The 21830-nt window shown below is 36.3% G+C and overlaps 1 protein-coding gene across 1 annotated transcript in view; it reads right to left on the bottom strand.

The window, feature by feature from the left end:
• SCN2A (sodium voltage-gated channel alpha subunit 2) overlaps positions 1–21830 on the bottom strand; it is a 58466-nt gene that overhangs the window by 10901 nt on the left and 25735 nt on the right. Inside the window, 6 exon segments of the mRNA XM_009640745.2 lie at positions 1173–1295; positions 3467–3640; positions 4753–4907; positions 5276–5396; positions 18133–18612; positions 20201–20557. Coding sequence (XP_009639040.2) covers positions 1173–1295; positions 3467–3640; positions 4753–4907; positions 5276–5396; positions 18133–18612; positions 20201–20557 — 1410 coding nt within the window.

Raw genomic sequence — 21830 nt, 5'->3', positions numbered from 1 at the left:
ATCGTCTTATACCCTGGGGTGCCAAAGATCAGTGATTGCAGTAGGGAGCTCACACAAGTATCCCTTTTAATTACAGAAATAGGGTTTCAGCTCAGGTGCATCTGCTGATTAGATCTAGGGCAATACGTCCAAGGCAGACAGATGGACCCTGAAGGTGTAAGTCAGACATCTTGTGGCTGGAGCTAGAAATATCTACCATCACCAGTTAACTACTGCCCCTAAGAGAAACATCTTTAGAGCTTTCATGTCATAGCTGAATACATAAGGTCTTTGTCCATTTCAGCGCACTGAAGAAGTGACCTAAACTAATCAATCTGACTCTGCACTAGAATAGACTGGGAGCACTCGGCTGGGCAGCTGAGGGTTTCAGCTGTGGTAACTGTTATGGTGATAACAAACAGCTAGGGACAGTAACTTCTCAAATATACCCAACTCTGTCGTCAGAGTCTTCTGATATGTTTTCAGGCTGATTAATGCTCTATAGATTAGAAGCAACATTTTAAAATCAATATGGAAAGCAATAAGCAACCAATTCAGGCCAGAAATCATAAAGCCAGATCCATCTTTGACATACTAGAAAAGTTGTCTTAAATGGAATGCTATAGTCCTAATCTGAAATAAAGAATGTATTTTAATGCTGATGATTTACTCTTTAGCATAGGAATTCATTACAGAACTTGAAAACTGTAACAGAAATTCCCAATTAACATTTACAGAATAGTAGGTTAAAAGGTATTTGATAGACTACACACGATATTTTATACTTGTGTGAAATACAAATGTGAATATATGTGTGTGTATATGTGTACACACTTTTATGAGGAAGTATTGTTTTTTTAAAACTTTTCTGACTATAGCAGGATGTATTTTTATAGGATTAATTCATTTTTGTAGTAACATTGCATAGATCCATGCAGCTGATAAATCCTCAGGCCCTCCAGGAAAGTATGAAAAAGGGTGAAAGGCCAAGGAATCTAAATAAGTGTAACGATGTGTGCAATAACACATGAATTCATATAAGCAGATGAAGCCTTTTGCTTATATGTTAGTGATAAATGTAAAATATATAGGATGATAGTGTAGCATTTCTGCATGGATTTGTTGTTGATTATTCTGCATGCATTCTTTCTGTGTATGCATGCATTATTTCAGATTCTTTCATTTTGTCTTACCCTCATCCCTTCAAATCGCGACAAGGCTCTTAGAGGTCTCAAAGCTCTTAGTGTCCTAAGGGATTTAATCGCACCAAGTTCTGAGTAGCCCAAGGCATTAGCTGTTAAGCTAACCAAAGAGACCTACACAAAAACAGAAAGGCAATATTGCTCATTCATCTTGTATATCCTTTCAATACATATGGTGGGAATGATGCGTGCCCTGAACTTCTCAAGAAGATTCAAGGCTGGACCTCTTTCTCCAGGAATCCCTCTATAATGCAGAAAGATCTTTCAAGTCAGACAAAGTAGAATAAAAGTATATTCTAGGTACCTGTTGATGAAATCATGTTGGTAGAATGGTATAAAAATGCCTTCTAAATTCACATAAACCAGTCAACATTTGGTGGTATTTAAAGAAAAAATGAAGTCACATGCAAAAAGAAAACTCCCCAAAGTTGGGTGAATTGGAATGGTCAGTTTAGGTCAGGACTTCCCATGATATCTTCAGAACTTGATGAGAATGTAAAAGCTTTCAAAAACCACATCGAGACCTGGCCTTTGGTCAAATGTAACTTTCTAGTGTCCAGAAAATCTTATTCAACAGCCATAGCTACCAGTGCTGTTCACATTTAACCAGACTAATCAAGACTGATAACCAACTGTTTGTTAGACAATGGTAGAAGCTTCACTGTTAGGCATATCCACACTTCATTACATTCCCTGTGACTCCTTTAACCACTTCATCAACTCTGGCTTGCATAACGCTGGTCTGGTCTGCAGGCAGATGAGTAAATAAACTAGAATAGCTGTAAAATAAATAATACAATTATCTTTCATCAATAATCTTTAGAAATGTATTTATAGTAAACCAGTGGAAAGGAGTGGCCCTAGTAAAGAAAAAAAAAGCCCACAAACCATCTTCTATTTCCCTCCATTTAATGCCCTTCCCTTCCATCCTTTCTGCTCTCTTAATTCTTTCATTTCCAAATTAATTTTTGCTTCATTATCTCAATCCTCTGATTAAAGATTTTAAAAAATGCTTCAGAGATTATTTTTTTCCATGAAAAAAATTGCACCAGAATAAGGTTGCCATGAAAAACTAATAAAGTTATTTACAAAGTTCACAGAACTAACTAAACCACAGATTATTGAATAAGAATTAAATATTTGCTGATAAATACATTAAACGTATAATGACAGTGTAAAGTATTGTCCATGGGGTCTCTGTAAAGCTCTCCTGGTCATGGTAATTACACATCTGATGATTGAGCCAATAAATATTTTACAAGGTACAGACTCAACCACAGAATACTAAGTGTACATATAGTCATGTTTTATCACAGGATCTGCAATGCTGTTATGGATTTAAAAGTTAGAATGTTTTCCAAGCTTTGTATAGTAAAGACTTCATGGTATACAATGCCATTGTAGTTTTAGGGAGATACATAGTGATTTCTATAGAATTCTGCTGCTTTTCAGAATGAGCGAACAAGTGACTCAACACATTCTTACCTTGCATTCTGTGGGAATTACATATGTGGAACTGAGAGATAACCCTATTAGCACAGACAGATGTAGTCAGGCTATTGGGGATGAAAGGGAAATAAATGTCTGCTATATGGTTAAGGATCTGTAGACTTCCATTTACGCTGCCCAGTATTGTGCATACATTGTTGAGCACGTAGACTTGAAATTATAATGCACTTCTCACTAGATCTCCTTCAGACAATGTGTATCTTCTGCTTGGTGGTGCAGCCTTTTGAAAATAATTTGAGAACCCATTCTAAGGGAGCTCATCTACAGTTCCCCAAGTGTCTCTTTAAGGTCACCCATGTGATGTGGTGAATAGTGCAAGAGTACTGAATAGTACAATGGAACTGAGAGTTTCTAGCAGTATTTTCCTTTCATATTACACAAAGTAAGTGACAGGACTTACAGTAAGTGACAGTCACTTATAGTGACTGATTAGAATGTTAGAAACCTTTAAAGAACTGCTTTGAAATATTTAAATTCCACATAGAGTAAAAACTGAAGAGGATGAACAGCATCCTTCCCACACCACAAAACAAAAATAGTAAAAAGCATCATTTCAATAAAGCATTACAACTTCATAAAATGACAGAGTATCAACAAAACATCTCTAGAGTAATAGGTATATATAAATATTTTTTCTTTTCTGAACAGAATTAAAAACCATACCACAATAATAGTTTTAAAATAGACTTTCCATTGAATAGAACAGAAATCTTATCCTAAAAACAATATTCTGATGTTTAGAGCCTGTCATACAGGACATGAAAAAGAATACATACATCAACAATCAGGAAGTCCAGCCAGCACCACGCATTAGTGAAATAGGTTTGAAAGCCATAAGCCACCCATTTTAAAAGCATTTCCAGAATGAAGATGTAAGTAAAAACTTTGTCAGCATATTCCAGCATGGTCTTGATAGTTTTACGTTGCTCTATATATATATCTTCAAATGCCTGTCAAAAAGATTTTTGAGGACATAATTAAGTGTCTTGCAGTGTAGTACATAGTAGCCAAGAAAGAATTTGAATTGGAAAGATATACATTATCATAGAATCATAGAATCATTTAGGTTGGAAAAGCCTTTTAAGATCATCAAATCCAACTGTCAACCTCAGACTGCCATCCCACCACTAAACCATGGCCCTAAGCACCTTGTCTACCTGTCTTTTAAATACCTCCAGGGATGGGACTCCCCCAAGCACAACTTTTGTTTTCACTCCATACTGTAGTCTTTTCATAAAGCTGGGTCCAAACACAATATTCAGCTTTCAGTTCAGCTGAACAGTGATCCATGAAACTTACTGTAATACCATTCTCCAAATCTCATTTTCATTCTTTTCCATGGATAGCAATGTCTTATTGACATAAGGATTTCCTTTGTGGTAGCTATGACTTTTAATCAAAATTATATGAGGGATTTCATGATGACTCTGTGACACAGAATTTTTGAGGAACTAGTAATTAAAACCAAACTATACACACTAACCCACAAAGGAATCCTGAACAGAGATTAACTCCTACCTTTTCAAAAGAAAATGTCTACATTGACAGTGAATCACTGCACATTGACCCAAGTGTAGTAAGTTCACTATATTTTGCTCCTGCTATGAGGAACTAATTACTTCAGTACTTACTCAGCACACCTGATTTAACATCAATCTCGTGAAATACCTAATGGAATCATGGTGGCACCTTACATCTCAGTTTGACAATTCAAGTTGCCGTTGGCAAGTTCCTAGATCAGTTGTGGTTTATTTTAAAATGTGTATAAAAAAGAAACCAATATGAATCAATATGAAGACATGTGAATACCACTCTGACATAACTGAAGTTTTATTACCATTAACACTACGTTTTGAACTTGCCAAACAATTTGTTTCATAGCCTGTGAGCAAACTCTTATGTATCCTACGATACATGCCAAATACTTGTTACTATATGTCGATGTTGGAACGGTTATGAATTGGATATTAAACTCTGATATGTTACCTGCAGCTATATAATTAACTGTAATTCTAAATGCTTGCTGCTTAAAATAGACACAATAGTTCCACATTGAATTTACCAGAGCACCGCTGCTGAGAAGAATCATGAAGACAATGAAGGTCTCAAACCAGTTGTGTTCAACAATCTTATAGCAGGTTTTTCTAAGATTCCACCAGATTTTCCCTTTCCCATCTTCTACACTGACTTGACAGCATTTGAATCTCCTCACACAGCCTAAGTGCAATAATAAATTTTGAGATGTCAGAATAAGGTAAATATTTATTAGGAATCACAATCAACAGAATTCATTTGGCTTATTTCAGTACTATCGTGATAGATGCTTGTAAATAAGTATCTCCTATTTGAGGATTTTCCTTTCAATATTTGAAGTTAAAGCTTTGTAACTCTTATAATACCTTTCAAGGAGAGAGCAAGCGAGCACGAGAACAGTACATCTATGGCAGTACCACTGAAGGAGTTACTAATACAAACAGAAAATACAGCTATAATCACAAAGCTCCTTCTTGATTTTGAATAAAAAGAGAATCCAGCCCAAATCAACAGTTAGGTCTAATCACGTTCCATATGTTTTGCTTGCCTACCTTCTGTAAAACAAGCCTCTGGCTCCAGAGATTCTTCAGGTTCTGCTTCTGGCTGTTCCCCTTCTGGAGGTAGTCCAATATCAACTGTGCTGCCTTCTGATGAACTGGATGCATTTAATTTCTGCAAATGAAACCCCACATAATTATTTTTTCAATTTTATTTGTTTTGAACATAAATTCATGTTTGAAATGCATACCAAAGTATTTTGCATGTATTCCGTGCTCCAACATTAAAATAATTTCTTATCTACAATCTGTAATGCCAAATTGCTCTACTACAGGTGAGGTCACAAGATTAGAAACTACATCATGTGCATTTTCCCTATTGAAAATATTTTTATATTTTCATACAAGGAATTGCTGAAATTATTAGACTGCTATTCTGAGCCACACACAAGAATTCTGAAATTAAATTTCAGTAAGTTAGCAATGGGTGCCTTCCACACTTTGTACTGTTTAATTATTCCAATCATGTGGCTGCATTTTAGATTACACTTCAGATAGCATGTGTGAATACAAATAATTTTCCAACGTCATGACCAAACCAACAGCAAGCTGCACAGATGTATTTTCATGTCTCAAGTAAATGTTATTCTATCAAGTCTGTAAAATCTAAAAAGTTTGAATATCAACTTTTCATTATTATTGACATGAAAACACATGTTATGAGTTGTGTAGGATAGTTTAAGTCTCTTCATTTCCAAAACAGCAGCACATTAAGAGCAGTAGCTGATAATTTGCATTCTCACTTGCCAATGCATTTTCTGAATTTATTGTGCATTTTGAAACTACTTATTACTTCGGTACAGTACACATACATGTCCAATCACTATAAAAGCCCCCAAAAATCTTCATTTTTGGAGGACTAAAGTGAAAACAAATGCTTTTAAAACAATACTGTTATAAAACAATACTGCACCAATGAATCATACTGATAATATAATCCAAATCTTCAAAATTATTCTTTCACACCATCACATTATGTTAGCAACAGACAAATATGAGTACTATAATAAGTAAAAGTAGTTTGATCACGGCATTCTATGACTCTTCTAATGTTATCACTATGTGGAGTATAACATCAGTAAAATGGCTGCATTGATAAGTAGCTAATTTTATAAAGGGAATGATGTAAGCAGATTTAGAATACAGTCTATAGGGAATTAATATTAGATAGAGAGATTGTCCATGGTAACATTAAAGATATATCTTTTCTGACACTTAAAACTTAAGTTAGAGGCATTATTCCTTTAAAACATGTTTGAGAAGCTCCAAATTCTATACATTCTTTTGTAAAGGAAATGTAAACAGTATTAGTATGTGAATACAGAAAGTACCGTAAGAGTTCAATGGAATTTTACACTGCAGACAATATTAAGTATGTTCTTCAAACAAAAAGAAGATTAATTCCTTTCTTGCCCACTCTGATTTTTTTGAGTCACACTGACAATATATCATGTTGTGATTTTGACATAGGCTTAACTTTGATTTCTGTGTAGCATGGTACACAATAGCCCACATTTTAGAGGGAGACAAAACAAATGGAAATATTTATTGTAGGGCATATTATGCATGAGATTTCAGTGATATCTGCACACCCATTTTCTTCATGTTTCTTTGAAAATCCCAACTTACATATTCATGTCTCATGTTTGTGCATGAGCTTTAGCATCTATGAGGTTAGGTCCAATGTACAAAGACATGGATGCACAATTTTCTGCAGATTATTAGTTTAAAATTTCTCATTACAACATATTCAAATTATAGATAATGCATGGCAGTTTGGTTATTGTGGAATACTGCCTCTAAAATGGAGAAACTGGAAAGTATGGGATAAATACTGGAGTCCTCAAGTAAGGACCACAGCATTTAAACATCAGTGGAAGTCGATTATCAGTTTGAGGAAAGGCCAGAAATACCAAAACCACAAGGTACATTCCAAAGAAATGTATATATGGTTAAAAAATAACATTTATCAGTACAATACAATAAATAATTTTTAAACTGAGAAGTGACTATCTGTTTGTATTACGTAGAGTTTTCTTAAAATATTGCTTGCATCATTCCGGTCTAGACAGCATTTATAGCAGAATGCTGTAGTAGCAGAGCAAACAAAAGTTATGAACTGGTTAAACCATAAGTTTGAAAGACCTACTGTCCATTCTTTTACAGGAAAACGAAGAGTTCAGTAACTCAGACATTACACAGTTAGTTTAATCAGCACACGTTAATTTTAAGAAGGGGTAATGAATTCCTATTACTGAAATTGCGTAGGACTAACAGTTAACTCAAGATGGAAGATTAGAGATATCCACTATAAGGAGAGATCAAAAAGGCCAGGTAGGAAAGTAGAAAATTCTACAATAGAACAGTCAATTATCAGGAACATCAGAAAGCCATCTTTTTTTTATGTGGGGCAGTGTGTATGGTGAGCTTTATCTTTCAAGTCTCTTCTCACTGAAAATCTGGTATGATTTTTTTAAAGATCTGTAATAATATTCACAGGAGTTAAGCTAAACAGAAAAATCCTAAATTGAATCAACAGCAGCTGATACTTGGAAACACAGCAATGAAATGCCTTATCCCACTGAGAATTCAGTTACTCCTCTGTTGTTGATGTAAGAGTATTTCCTTACAATGCTGTTCTAGCATACCTGAATTTAGCTCCAACATGATCGTATATGAAGAAGCGTATTATTGAAATTATTCAGTAAATTCAATACATAGTAATTCAGTATCACTTGGGGAACAAAAAATTTAAAATTTTCAACAGAAATAATTACTTCTTTTTTGTTTGTTTCTTTGTTATTTTTAACATCAAATTTATTGTATGGCATTCTATACAATATTTATAAAATTTAGGATGCATTACAAACAGCTAGGAAGGTTTTATGATACAACATCTTAAGATTTTACCAAATCAATAAAGTTCAGTATGCTAGGAAAACTTTTCAGTAACAATCATGTTTCCACAGCAAACTTCTGCTCTGGTATAAAGCAACTGACCCAGGGATGTTGTACTGATTTCTATGCATTCAACACAAAATCACCTAGGAATAGACCTGTTATTGCTGATTATGTTTTGTCCATGTGCTTTAATACATAGGAACACTTCTACCACTTACTGTGACTTGCCAGTGTTCACACATACAGAATCCAGCTGGATAGCTAGACTACCCCTAACTGCAGACCCTGATATGTTAGGTATGTAGCATATGTCCCAGTTCTTTACCTTAGCATATCTCAAAATTACCTTTGTACTGGATAAATTCTTCTCTGCTCAACAGCATTACAAAAACTGGGTTTAGGCAATACTATATACTTAACAGGTATACAGCTTTTTTTTTGAAAAAATGAACCTGTAGAAACAAGACAATCATCAAACCAAATGTTATCTTTGATATAACAATAAGTCCTTTTTAAGCCTTTTTTATGACATGGTTCTGGGTTTCAAAAGCATTCAGTCACCCAGATTATACGAGATTTATTAGGGTCAAGTATTAGACACTCTTTGAGATTTATGATGCTAGATTTTTCATGAAGTATGCTAAGGAAATTATTCTCAGAGAAATCTACTTTTCAAAACCTCAGAATGTACATACTCCATCTCCTTTTCACAGAAGACAATAAGGGGACAAAAATACTTACATGGTTCTAAAGCAGCAATATACTGATTATCATAGAGATTTATGTCTTTTACCAACAGAATTGCCAGTCATGCTTCAGTCAGCAGTACAGTATAGTATAAGATACAAATTTTAGTTTAGCTTTCAAGATATAGAAACTGAAAGTGGAAAGCAGCTTGCCTATCAGAGCAGCATTGCAAAAAAGCAGCAGCCAAGATTAGGTCAGGAAGTGTTTGGCATAATTACTTTCTGAACCTTGACAACATCTCATAGATTCATACAATTCCGCTTCACTTACAGCCAGGCCACTCTGAGCTTCTAACATTTCTTCCTTTGTTTGTTTCCAAGATGATTATCTGAGAGTAGCTGAACAGCTCTTAATTTAACATTTTTAACAAAGCCTGAAATTTCATGATTGGCCAGGATGCCACTAATAGCTGTTCAAATCATAATTAAGGGACTGAAAGATGGAAGATGGCACCAAGAGAAACCACCATTTTGGTTTTGCTTTTAATTTCCTTTCCTCCCAAGTATCTGTGAAAATGTTAAATAATGGAATTTTATTTTTTTTTTTTATTTTCTCAGTGCTGTGTGGCTGTCAGTATGAACATGAGATGTTCTGTGATGTAAATGGCAATATTATATCCAAACTTATCCAGTCTTTTTCAGTACAGCTATATCACTTATAAAATCCACCAAGTGGTAAATATCATTGTAGCTCCACTGGTACACTTAAGTGGCATCTAGATATCACTCTTTCTAGTGCTTATACAGTCAAGCATAATAACTCTATTAAACAGATCATTTGAAATCAAAGCAAAACATTTCTGTGATGATGAGGTGAGTATGTTGAGGAGAATCAGGGAGTGCGTGAGAGAGACAGACCACTGGAATTGCACCCTACCTTCCCTGAGACAGGCCCAACAGGCAGACAGGACGCATGGTACAGAGGATTCCCTATCCTCTCTCTGCCTGGCTGAACACAGTGACTTAAGGGACAGGGGCCAATGGTGACAAGTTCCTGCCTGGCGCAGCAGATGCGTCTCCTCTATGACTGCCGCACGTTCCCAGGTGCCCTAACACGTACAAGGGTCTGGACATGGAACGGAACAATGATGAGGATGATGGTTCATCTTGTTTGGGGGTGACACCGAGGTTATGTATGTCGGCCTACGCCCTGCATCAAAACTTCTTCCATAAAGAAAAAAAGGTGGATCATTGTCACAGCAGACTCCTTTCTGAAGGGAACACAAGGCCAAATATGCAGACCAGACCCACTTCTTAGGGAAGTCTGCTGCCTCCCTGGGACCCAGGTTAAAGATGTGAAAAGAAAGCTTTCTACCCTGCTACAGCCCTCAGATTATTAACCATTATTGATTTTTCAGGTAGGCAGCGATGAAGTTGCAACAAGAAGTCTGAGGGCAATCAGAAGAGACTTCAGGGCCTTGAGACAACTGGTTAAGGGATCACAAGCACAAGTAGTGTTCTCCTCTATCCTTCCAGTTGCAGGGAATGATGAGGGAAGAAACAGAAAGAGCCAGCTCCTGGCTCCAAGCTTGGTGTCACTGGCAGAATTTTGATTTTTTTGATCATGGGTCAGTTTACAAGACACCAGGCCTGCTGGCAACAGATGGGGTACACCTATCTCAAAGGGGGAAAAGGATCTTTTCACAGGAGTTAGCAGGGCTCATTGGAAGAGCTTTAAACTAGGTTTGGAGGGGAAAAGGGATAAAACCAGGCTTGCTAGAGATAAGCATTGGCAGCATGCCAATGCCAATGTTTGAGGGATGGTGTGCTAGCAAGGTCCTTTGGTCTGCCATGTCAGTGGAGGAAGGGGATGAAGATCCATGGAGCAGCAAAGATGCAAGTGTTACAGATGTGTTAGAAACCACAGAAGTGCCTGAGAACAGTCACGTAGGAATTACGGCTTCTCCCCACAAAAAGGTCGCGGGATCAATAGCCCAGCTGAAGTGCATCTATGCCAATGCACACAGCATGGGCAACAAACAGGAGGAACTGGAAGCCATTGTGCAGCAGAAAAACTGTGATATAGTTGCCATCATGGAAACATAGTGGGATCACTCGCACAATTGGAGTGCTGCAATGGATGGCTATAAGCTCTTCAGAAGGGATAGGCTGTGGATGTTGTCTACCTGGACTTCAGTAAAGCCTTTGACACCATTTCCCACAGCATTCTGTTTGAGAAATTGTCTGTCCATGGCCTGGACAGGCATACTCTTAGCTGGGTAAAAAACTGGCTGGATGGCCAGGCCCAAAGAGATGTACTGAATGGAGTTAAATCCAGTTGGTGGCTCGTCACAAGTGGTGTTCCCCAGGGCTCAGTGTTGGAGCCAGTTCTGTTTAACATCTTTATCGACAACCTGAGGGGATTGAGTGCACCCTCAGCAAGTTTGGAAATTACACCAAGTTGGGAAGTGTTGATCTGCTGGAGGGTAGGAAGGGTCTACAGAGGGACCTGCACAGGCTGGATCGATGGGCTGTGGTTGATTGTGTGAGGTTCAACAAGGCCAAGTGCCAGGTCCTGCATCTGGGTCACAACAACCCCATGCAATGCTACAGGCTTGGGGATGAGCAGCTGGGAAGCTGCCTGGCAGAGAAGGACCTGCGGGTCTTGGTCAACAGCCAGCTGAATATGAGCTGGCAGTGTGCCCAGGTGGCCAACAGGGCTAATAGCATCCTGGCTTGTATCAGAAATAGTGTGACCGGCAGGACCAGGGAAGTGATCTTTCCCCTGTACTTGGCACTGATAATGCCGCACCTTGAATACTGTGTTCAGTTTTGGGCCCCACACTACAAGAAGGACTTTGAGGCACTGTAGAGTGCCCAGAGAAGGGCAACAAAGCTGGTGAGGGGTCTGGAGCACAAGTTTTATGAGGAGCACTCGATGATCTTAAAGGTCTTTTCCAATCAAAATGATTCTATGATTCTATGACTGTTTGCAAGTACTGCAAAAAACCAGGATCCCTAAATTATAGTCCACTCTGTACTTTATTGCTATTCATAATTCATTTGGTCTACGTATTTATGAGCATTTGATAAATGAAAATATTTGCAAGAATGTTGGGTGAAAGCAAAAGCATTGTAAGTAGCAGTGGAAATATTTGCAAAAACACTCCCACTGGAAGCTACTTTAAAGGCTCTTTAACTCACACAAGCAATAGTGAAAGCATATTTCTGAAACAGAGCAAAGGACTGCTGTTTCTAAAGATAAATTAAGCAAGCTCCAATTAACTCTAATATTAACAACTTCATATCATCCACTATGAATCACAATATGCCAATGATGTGACCAATTCACAATCAATTGAAAGACTAAATTCTTCAGAGTATCAAAGGATTCTGAATAATTAATATTTTTAAAACAAAATATGACTTATCAGATAAACTATTCCTTACAAAATGTAAGACAAAAAGCTGTGCAAAAGGTATATTTTAACTCCACTGATTTACCAAACTGGAAGCAACATCTTACAACTAGTGTTGTGAATATTATGGTAATGTTTAATAGGTGAGATGTAAATCATACAGAAGCTGGGGACCTTTTGGTCCAAAATCAGTAGCTTATTTACTAGACTGCTGAACTTTATTCATTACCAATGAGAATAAGTTCAAGTTTCTCAGGGCAGACACTTTTAGATGTTTGGGTAGGTAGTCAACTTGTGAGCATAAATTAAAGAGCTCTGGTAAGACTGAATTGGGCCAGATCTTGCTATCAGTTTTCTCGTTGCACCTCTACACTTCTAAGTGTGGGCATAAGTAATAGCAGAACTGATCTCTGAATGTTTGACCAGCCAAATACCAGTTTTGTATGAGCTTTTTTAACCAAATGATGGCCACACGCTTTGACTGTGGAAATTAAATTAATTTCATGCTTAATGTTGCTTCAAGTACTGCGTATGAGTCTCCAAAATAACTAAATACTTATACAAGTACTGAAGAAAAGGATTTCTAAGAAAAAAATTGTGAAAAACGTGACTATCATGAGTTTGCAAGTTACCTCCATTATAAGTTAAAATACAATAGTATTAAATTTTTCCAAAACTAGCAGCCTTTCATTATCAACACAATTTACAGATGGACTTATATAAAGTTCTGATGAGAAACATAACTTACATGTTACATATTCTGTCTTCCTTCAAAAGGAAAGAAAACCCATCAGAAATATAATCCTGAAAACTTTACCATCAATACTGGGAAAGGTACATAGCATGCACTGCAAAATACTATTAAAATATCATGGAGAGTATAGCATCTGAACCACAGAAATATTGGGGCTGCCAATCTCGCCTGACCATGCTGTGATGCGAGTCCTGTCACTCAGCAGAGAGCAGCTGTGCATGTTTGTACTTTATTGCAATGAATGGGACAGGATCATAGCTGAAGAGCATGCAGGCCAGTCAATATCTATTAAAAAGTGATTATATAGTATATATACATAGATGTATAACTTGCTTAGGTAACCTGTGTAAAATTGGTGACACGATGCTCTGCCTCGCTAAAAGGCACCAGAGCTGCCCGCTTGACTGATCCAGCTTGGTTCTACTCCTGTGAGAAGTAAGAATGGTAGGAAATGAAGTTCAGGACACAGCACCTCTGCTTTTTTTCTCTGAATACTGCTTAAAGTAAAATATACATTATTAAGGTGTCTGCAACAGCATTAGGTGTTCCCATATTTTTCAAGGCATTTAAAAATATCTTGTAACTTGGCATATCTTGGTGTAATTACTAGCCTAAAAGTTTTGCTTAGCATAAAAATCTAATTATTATACAGCTGTACATGCACTACAAAATTTTCTATATGAACCAGCCCCATAGCACTTAAGGACCTAAAAAGGGAAATTTTTTTTTTATAGCTTCTACTCTGGATAGCAGTAATGCAGCTCAGGTCCACAGACCTTCACATATAGGACAACAGACTCCCCATATTTGTCAATGGCCCTACTTCCATGGTAAAGTTTTATTTAAAATTTGTTCTCTAATTTCCTTATTACATTTTATTACTGTACTCTAATTCTTATGGATGCAATGTTCTCATAATTAATTCTGGCTCAGGTTTCAGGCAATTTTCTAAAAAATTTCTTGTAAACTCACACCTACTAGCTTGCACAATATTGTATGTATTGTTTCTAGAAAGGCATAATCCAGTTAATATTACCATCAAAATACTGTAAAAGATGTATGTTGCAATAAAGAATTCACTAAACATTAATATAGTTAATTAAAATTTGCTAATAAATTGTAATTACTTTGTAGAATTCAGCTTATTGCCCTATACCACAGTGAATATGTGTGTGCATGTGTATACACAGAGAAAAGCAAAAGCACACAGATACACACTCATTAGCATCTGGCTGTCTTCTGTCCTCTGTTCTCACTGTACATGGATACCTAAGCTGCCTTTCTTTTGGGATACTGCTAACTGAACGTGGTTTGGTGGCAGTTTCTAATTTCAGCTCCTTTAATTTGTGGTCTAAGCAATGAAGTGACTGGCAGATCAACACTTGGCAACAGCAGAATCATATGAATGGGAAAACATGAGAGGGCAGAAATGTGACGCGCATTATGGCATTACAAAAAAGGGGAAGCTTTGAACAAAAAGCCATTTGTAGTCACTTTTTAAATTAAAAAAAATGCTTTCTTTTGCTATGGATCATTTTCATGGCGAGAATGTTGGTCCTGTGACTAATAAGCCATCACTGTTCTCTATATCAAAACCCATGGTGGATAAGAATTATCCTAGAAGACTAGGAACTAGGGTTAAGATAAAAAAATGCACTTTTGTGATTAAAATCTATTTGAAATTTAGGCACTTAAATAAGAAATTTTCTCATAATGTCTTTGCTTAACTGCTGTGTGTCTTTTGAAGGTGTAAGAATTTTGTAAACATTTCCCTTCAATCTTTCACCTTTGAGTTCTGCAAGAGTAAGAAGTTTTGGTCCTGAATGCTCAGAAGAGTTTCAGGCTTGACCAGTCAAAACTGCTTGGCACTAGCTCATCCCTGACTAAATATGCATTTCTTTGTCTTATCACCTGATCAGTTTGCAGTTCCTGAAACATGATTAACACACACATTTACAGGATTAAGTGCCTCCAAGAATGCAATGAGGACACTGTTTTCTTTTAAATATTGTATCTGGAGGAGAAAGCCCTTCTTTTATTGTGGAAGATTAATGACTGGAGCTCATGACTCAAATGTGGGATAACCCACTTTAAAATTTTCCCTCTAGGAATTCAAACCAATATTTTTGTCACCTTCTAGAATAACCCAGTTGTGGTCCTTCCATTGGGAAAAGGAAAGATTTGGCTAATGAAAACAGTCAGCAGTCACACCATCCTGTTATACAACAAAGAATTAGATGCACCATTTTAATTGTGGTCATACTCAGTCCTGCTAACCACCAGCCTATAGGTTTGAATAAGGTACATCCTCCATCTCTTCTACTGACATAATACTCTTGTGCAGTAAATAGTTAAAGATTGAGTGGACTACAAAAAGAAGCAAAAGGGACAATGTTGGTGATCAGGGAATTTATATGCAAAATTTGGTCCTTATTTCAAGGCAGTTTCTGCATTTTACCCACTGACTACTGACTGTTAAAAATTATAAACAGATTTTGTAGCAGGGAAAGATTTCTTTCTGAAAACTGATGCTTTTATCATTAGGCACTACCAAAAGTCATGTCCCTTCTTATGACCAGTTCAGTGAATTACAAATTATTTTCTGCATAACAATTGTAGCTTCAGCATAAGAAGTGGAGAATACTCCACTAGTACAGAACAGTCCTGTTATTGCATTTTTAAAAGCAGACTTCAGTGGCTAATTAATCTAATAATCACTAATGAAAATATTTAAATTACTTCTTTCTCTGTCACTTTAATGATATATAGTATTTAAATTAGTAGAATCCAATTACACTTCCAAATTACTTTTTGCAGAGAAGTTGCCAATTAAAAATTATCAGAGCTATAATCTGTTTTGATAAAATGTCAGTTAATACATATATAACTTCATAACCTTTACAAAAGAACAAGCATAGGAAAAGTGTATAGGACAATTTAAATCATGGTTTACTACTACCATGAGTAGTGGTAGTATCAGAATCAGTAGCATTATCAGAATTAATCTGATATGGGTGGGAGCTCAAAATAAGTACCGAAGAGAGGAGAGTTTTCCTGAGTGCATGATTCTGGTTGTCCTGGGACGTCACAGTTAACATCTCAGATTGTATCTGTGTCAGAAAATTTTCTTTTAATGTCATTCATACAGTAAAATCATCTGAAGCATCGTTGCCAGTTACAATATATCTGCAGAATAAACTAACAGTATCTTCTTCACACTTTCCAACTGAGGAATTTAGAATGTTTTTGAAAAATGATAGGTTTAGGTTGACAGCATCCTTGAAACTGATGGAAATACTATACTAAGTTTACAGACAATACAGAGTGACAGATAGGTATTTGTTACTTCACCAAGACAGCAATAAATATTTTGTGATGAAGAAATCCAAAGTACTCTGTTTCCTAGTACTGAAATTTAACTTAAGACTCTTTATTCCCAAACTTTCAGTACATCCTCTGGCTATCACTAGTTGCTAAGCAGGGAAAAGGCTCAAAGTGGTAGGTGGACTTTAACATGATTAGTGGGAAAAAAAGAACAAACCCAGAAGGACCAGGCCTATACCAAGAAACTATGTGATTTACAAAAAGACAGAAAAATAACCTGTGTCATTACTGTTACATGCAATCATTATGCATGATCTCACTGATAGGTGGAATTTGACCAGATTAGCAGTAGAATTTGCTGCTCCTTTGGCAGCAGTAAGTTTTGAAACAGTTAACAATGGGACAATAGAACAATGGAACAGCAGAAGAATGGAAGGACAGAACAATGCACTAGCCCTGTGTGGTGTAAAGGTGCCTGAAGAAGATTCCTTTTCTTACCCTATGTACAAAGATTGAATAGAATCAACCAAAATCCTACATTCAGACAAAGAAACTTTCATATAATCACCCTCTTCATTACACACAACAATTAAAGGTTAAACTACGACAACTTCTGCTTTGTTCTACACCCAGGTCATGGTTTTGAAGAGTAAGATAAATACTGACACAAACAATCTGCAAAAAAGATGTATTTTTAAAAGAACAGTAAAGACATTTCTGAAAAGAAACAAGAAAATATGAGTGTGTGATGTAGTCTGTACAAAAAAGGATCTCAGGGTAAGAATTACTAGAATCTTATCCATATTTATGCTGATATGAGGAAATCACTTATGAAAACTTTTATGTTAGTTTATGTCTACACCATAGCATGCAGTACTGCCCATGCTAATTCTGAATGAACTAGCATCGGTACTAAGCATAGTACAGACTTAATGCACTTGAGGTGGTGTGCCTCCACCATGTACAATTGTTCAGGACAGAGCACTGGGTTAACATAATAATAATAATGGCTTCAGTGTCAACTGTAACTCATTAAGTGCTAGCTCGGATTTGTCCACTTAGCACCACATTGTGCCAGAAAGAGGTACATTTTCTTCCAGCCACAGTGGGTAACATATTCAAATGTCTTAAAGCTTTAAAAATGACGATAGGTAGCCATGTGAAAGGATCTTACATTGAGATATAAAGCTTCATAACTTTTTTACCATAAGGCCATTACTTCACTTCTTCAGTGGTTCTGCTGCTATCAGACGGATTATTAGTGACTTAATGTGAAATCATTTAGTGATGCTGGTCCAGTATTCAAATGTAGTTATGACGTATCTAAATGTATTTTGACTATATTGAGAAGGTTAAAAGCATCAGAATGAACTGTTAATTTGACAGGAGGCACTCCAGAAAGCAGACAAAAGAGTAAATAAACTGCACTGCATGGAGAAACTTGTACACACACACATCCCATTTTGTAAGACTTTTGGTATCCAGGGCTATTAAGTTGGTTCATTTTCTTGTTAATGATTTAACTAAATAAAATAGAAGAAAAGCAGCAATTTTTCTAAAAAATTGTCTTATGCATCTTGATTATTACTGTAAATGCAGTACTGTACTACCATCTCACTCAAAACCCACAACCTTACATCAATTTGCCTTAAATACCATTACAAGTTTGTATATGCTGTTATACAGGAATTAGATTTGATTCAACACTAGTAACCTTAGGAAAAAAAGAAAAGCATCAGAGTATTGTAAATATAGAAGTAGTCTTACCTCTTTGCTTTCTTCCAGGTCTGACTCACTGCTGAACTCCTCTGTATTTAGATTTTCAAAATCTGATTCCCCGACAGCAATTGGCACTGTCACAGTAAGACTTGGGTTGTTTATGAATGACATGTAATCACTTTCATCAACAACATATTTTTCCACGCTGCTGCCTATGCCACTGGTAGTTCCATTCCCTTCTTTAAGATAGGCAAGGTTTTTACCTATTTCTACTATTGTGTGGTTGGAAATACAGCTGTCTTTTTTGTTGTTTAGGTCTTCAAGAGGTTTGATTTCATCTAAAACTTTCTGCTTTCTAACGAAGGCTTTTTGGATGAATTCACGCACTTTTCTCTTCACATAATCTATGCCTTTCTGAATCCTTGCTACAGCAATCTGTAGATTGTTCATTTCATTATCATCGTCCGTAGCAGCAAGGTTGTCTGAACTAAATGAGCTCAGCAGCAAGGCCAAAAAGAGGTTGAGTACCTAAAAGACAGTAAGGAGAAAATACACTGGATCTCTTATTTTTAAGTCATAAAAGTCATTCCATTATGGGTGGTTCAACATGACATAATTTTTATTTCACAGCTAGCACCTTATTTCAACCCACCTTCCTGCTATTCTTTCCAGTCCATAATCCCTGTCCCCCAAGTTTTATTATAAATTGCCAAAAATACTTTTAGCTTGTTTAACTTGACTAGTATAGGTGAAAATTTGAACTGTTCCTTGACTTCCTCCTCCACACTAGAAGTAGTGCATGTCTGCACATGGAGAATGACATAAGGAGGCAGGATATGAAATGATGTAGTAATTTATGCAAGCTACATGCACTGCTGTGTTCACAGGCGAGGGGAATGCAGGCCGACTGTCTTCTACAGTTCAACAGACCATAATTTCAGTGTCTCTAATTCAGAATATAATAAACATATATTTGCCAAGAATTTATCGGTCTACTTTTGTTTTGGGCAGGAAAACTAGCTAAGAGATAAAAAGTCCACAGATGTGATACACCTCAATTTTAGGAAACTATTTTGGACTTTCTTGCCTGACATTTTACAAAAATACCAGAGAAATTTGGGCTACATGTAATTATGACAGACTATGTGCAAAACTGGTCAAAAATCAAATTTAAATTATGTTTGTCAATCCTTCCTGTTCAAACTTGCAGAATATTTTAGAAAGTATATCACAGCAGTCTCACATTTGTGGATAAGCGTATTTATAAGATTTGTGGATGATACCAAAAAGAGAAGGGATGCTAGGACTCAACAAGAAAGAACTACAATTAGGCATAACCACAGTAAATTGGTGAAATGATTCAAAATCAATATGGCATTTAATTCTGAAGTACTAGTGTGGAAATGTTGTTACAAAAAAATGAAAAGTACATATACAGAAGGTGTGAAAACTGGCAAGGTGGAAGCACTGCAGAAAAAGGCATATAGGCTGCATCGGGAAAACAATGCTGGTACAGAAATTTCATATGTCATTTGGGGATGTAACACAAAGAATGTTGGGTGTAAGACACAGAAGTATAATTATTCCACATTATTCAATACTTGTGTCTCTATCCAAAATGCTGCTTGGGAGGAATTCAGAGGCCAGTAGCAAAAGGGATCAGTAGTTTAGAAATCATCACCTATTTGAAAAAATGGAACAGCTAGACTTACTTAGTTTCAGAAAGAAAAGACTGAAAGTGGAAACAGTAAGCCTTTAAGTAATATAAATATCATCATGAAGACCAACCGTTTTCCATCACTATCGAGACCAGCCAGTTTAATTGGCTGTAAAAGGTTATTTGAGTTAGGTGGTTTTTTAAAAGGCATTTTTAGCTATAAGCATAATTGAGCACTGATCTTACTAAAGAGGTTATAAGCTTACTGAAGATATAAAGAAAAGGTAGACAAACATTTTTCATAAATGATCAAGGTATATTTGAACCTGGTTTAGAGCAAGGGCAAATGAATTACATGTTCTCCTAAAGTCCTCCTCCAGTCTTCATCTCTGATTTCTAAATAATGGAGAATAGAAAACACGTTCTAATAGTTTTTAAAAAGCCCCAATGATTACGTACCACTAGGTTTCCAATCACCATGACCATCATGAAGACCGTAAGGCACATGGTTTGGCCTGCAACCTCCATGCAGTCCCACATCGTTTCTATCCATTCTCCACACAACACTCGAAACACAATCAAGAAAGAGTGGAAAAAGTCATGCATGTGCCAGCGTGGAAGTTCACAGTCGCTAGAGATCTTGCAGACACATTCCTTGTAGCTTTTCCCAAACAGCTGCATCCCAACCACAGCAAAAATGAACACAATGATGGCCAGCACCAGGGTCAGATTTCCCAAAGCCCCCACTGAGTTGCCAATAATCTTAATCAGCATATTTAGAGTTGGCCAAGATTTTGCCAATTTGAAAACTCGAAGCTGCAAAACAGAACAGTATACAGTTATTCATGTTACAATTTGTAATGAAATTATTGCTATACGTTTTATATTTCAGTTACCTTGTGTCTAAATCATGTCTCATGTTACCTTTAGAAACTTCAGTTACAAAATTTATGTTTCCAGTTCCTCGTACAACACTAGACATCAGCAGTCTTAAGTCCTGATTCAAGTACTAAAAAGTGAGAAATACTGTCTCTATGCTCATTTCAATTACATTGCAACTATCACAAAGTCTCCAATTCACACTTTGCCTCTTTTAGTGACTTTAGATGTCTATAAACAAGTTGTACTTGTTGGACAAGTTGGACAAAACAGTCTTTCTCCTTTAGCTAACTCTAAGAGAACATCACTAAAAATAAACCAGTACGTATGAAATGAGATCAGTTTAACAGGATTGTAAGTATATAGACACTTCCAGATCTCTTTCATCTTAACTGGCAGAGAGATGGAAGAAATGCTTTGCCTAGAAAGAGAAACAAGCTAGAGTTGTTAATGACAGGCATACAAGTTACTTGCAAGTATCTTTAACAACAGTTTGTCGTACAACATTGAGAAAAGCAGACAAAGGGAACAGTTATATTAAAATCCAGCTTGAAACAGATAAAAATTAAATTATTTGGAAAGATATAGCAAGTGTTCAGACAACTGAAAGAGGAGAATACTAAAAGGAATCTAAATCTAAATATTATTTCATTGGATGTGACATAAATAAAATACATAGATGCGAAGTTAAAAAAGAGAATTCTCTTATTGACGGAAAAGTCATTCCAGAGAGATATTAGACTTTAGGCAAAATGCAATATAATACTATAAAAAGAACCAGCAAATGGACAAATTTAACCCCAGTCTTTTTTTTTTGAAGGGGGTTTATTTAACTTTTATTTAAAGTTAAATATTTTTTCTTTAAGGCAAAAGTTGAGTTTGATGACTAGGAACTCTAGTTTCACATGTCTTACTGTGTAGGTCTTTTCAGAAGAGAATCTGAACATTAACTTTCATGCTAGCCTAGTCTTCAGCAACACCAAGGTTTTTCAAGTTCCTATTCATGACAGAGATATCTAGTAACAGAGATACTGTAGTGACTTCCAAACAGAAAAGTTGTTAGGAGATGGACCCTTGCACAGGATGATAATGAGAAGGCTGGTAGTGATGAAAAATCCCTATCCAAAGAAAAATCTTAACACCGCTCCCTTCTAAAACTAACCATGTAAGCAAACTTGTAATGGAAGTCTATCAGCTAAAACTGTCAATA

Source organism: Egretta garzetta, unplaced genomic scaffold, assembly GCF_000687185.1.
Source record: "Egretta garzetta isolate BGI_Z169 unplaced genomic scaffold, ASM68718v1 scaffold16, whole genome shotgun sequence".
Classification (NCBI taxonomy): Eukaryota; Metazoa; Chordata; class Aves; order Pelecaniformes; family Ardeidae; genus Egretta; species Egretta garzetta.
Note: the sequence above shows the minus strand (reverse complement) of the source record. Positions and strands in the feature narration are given on the sequence as shown.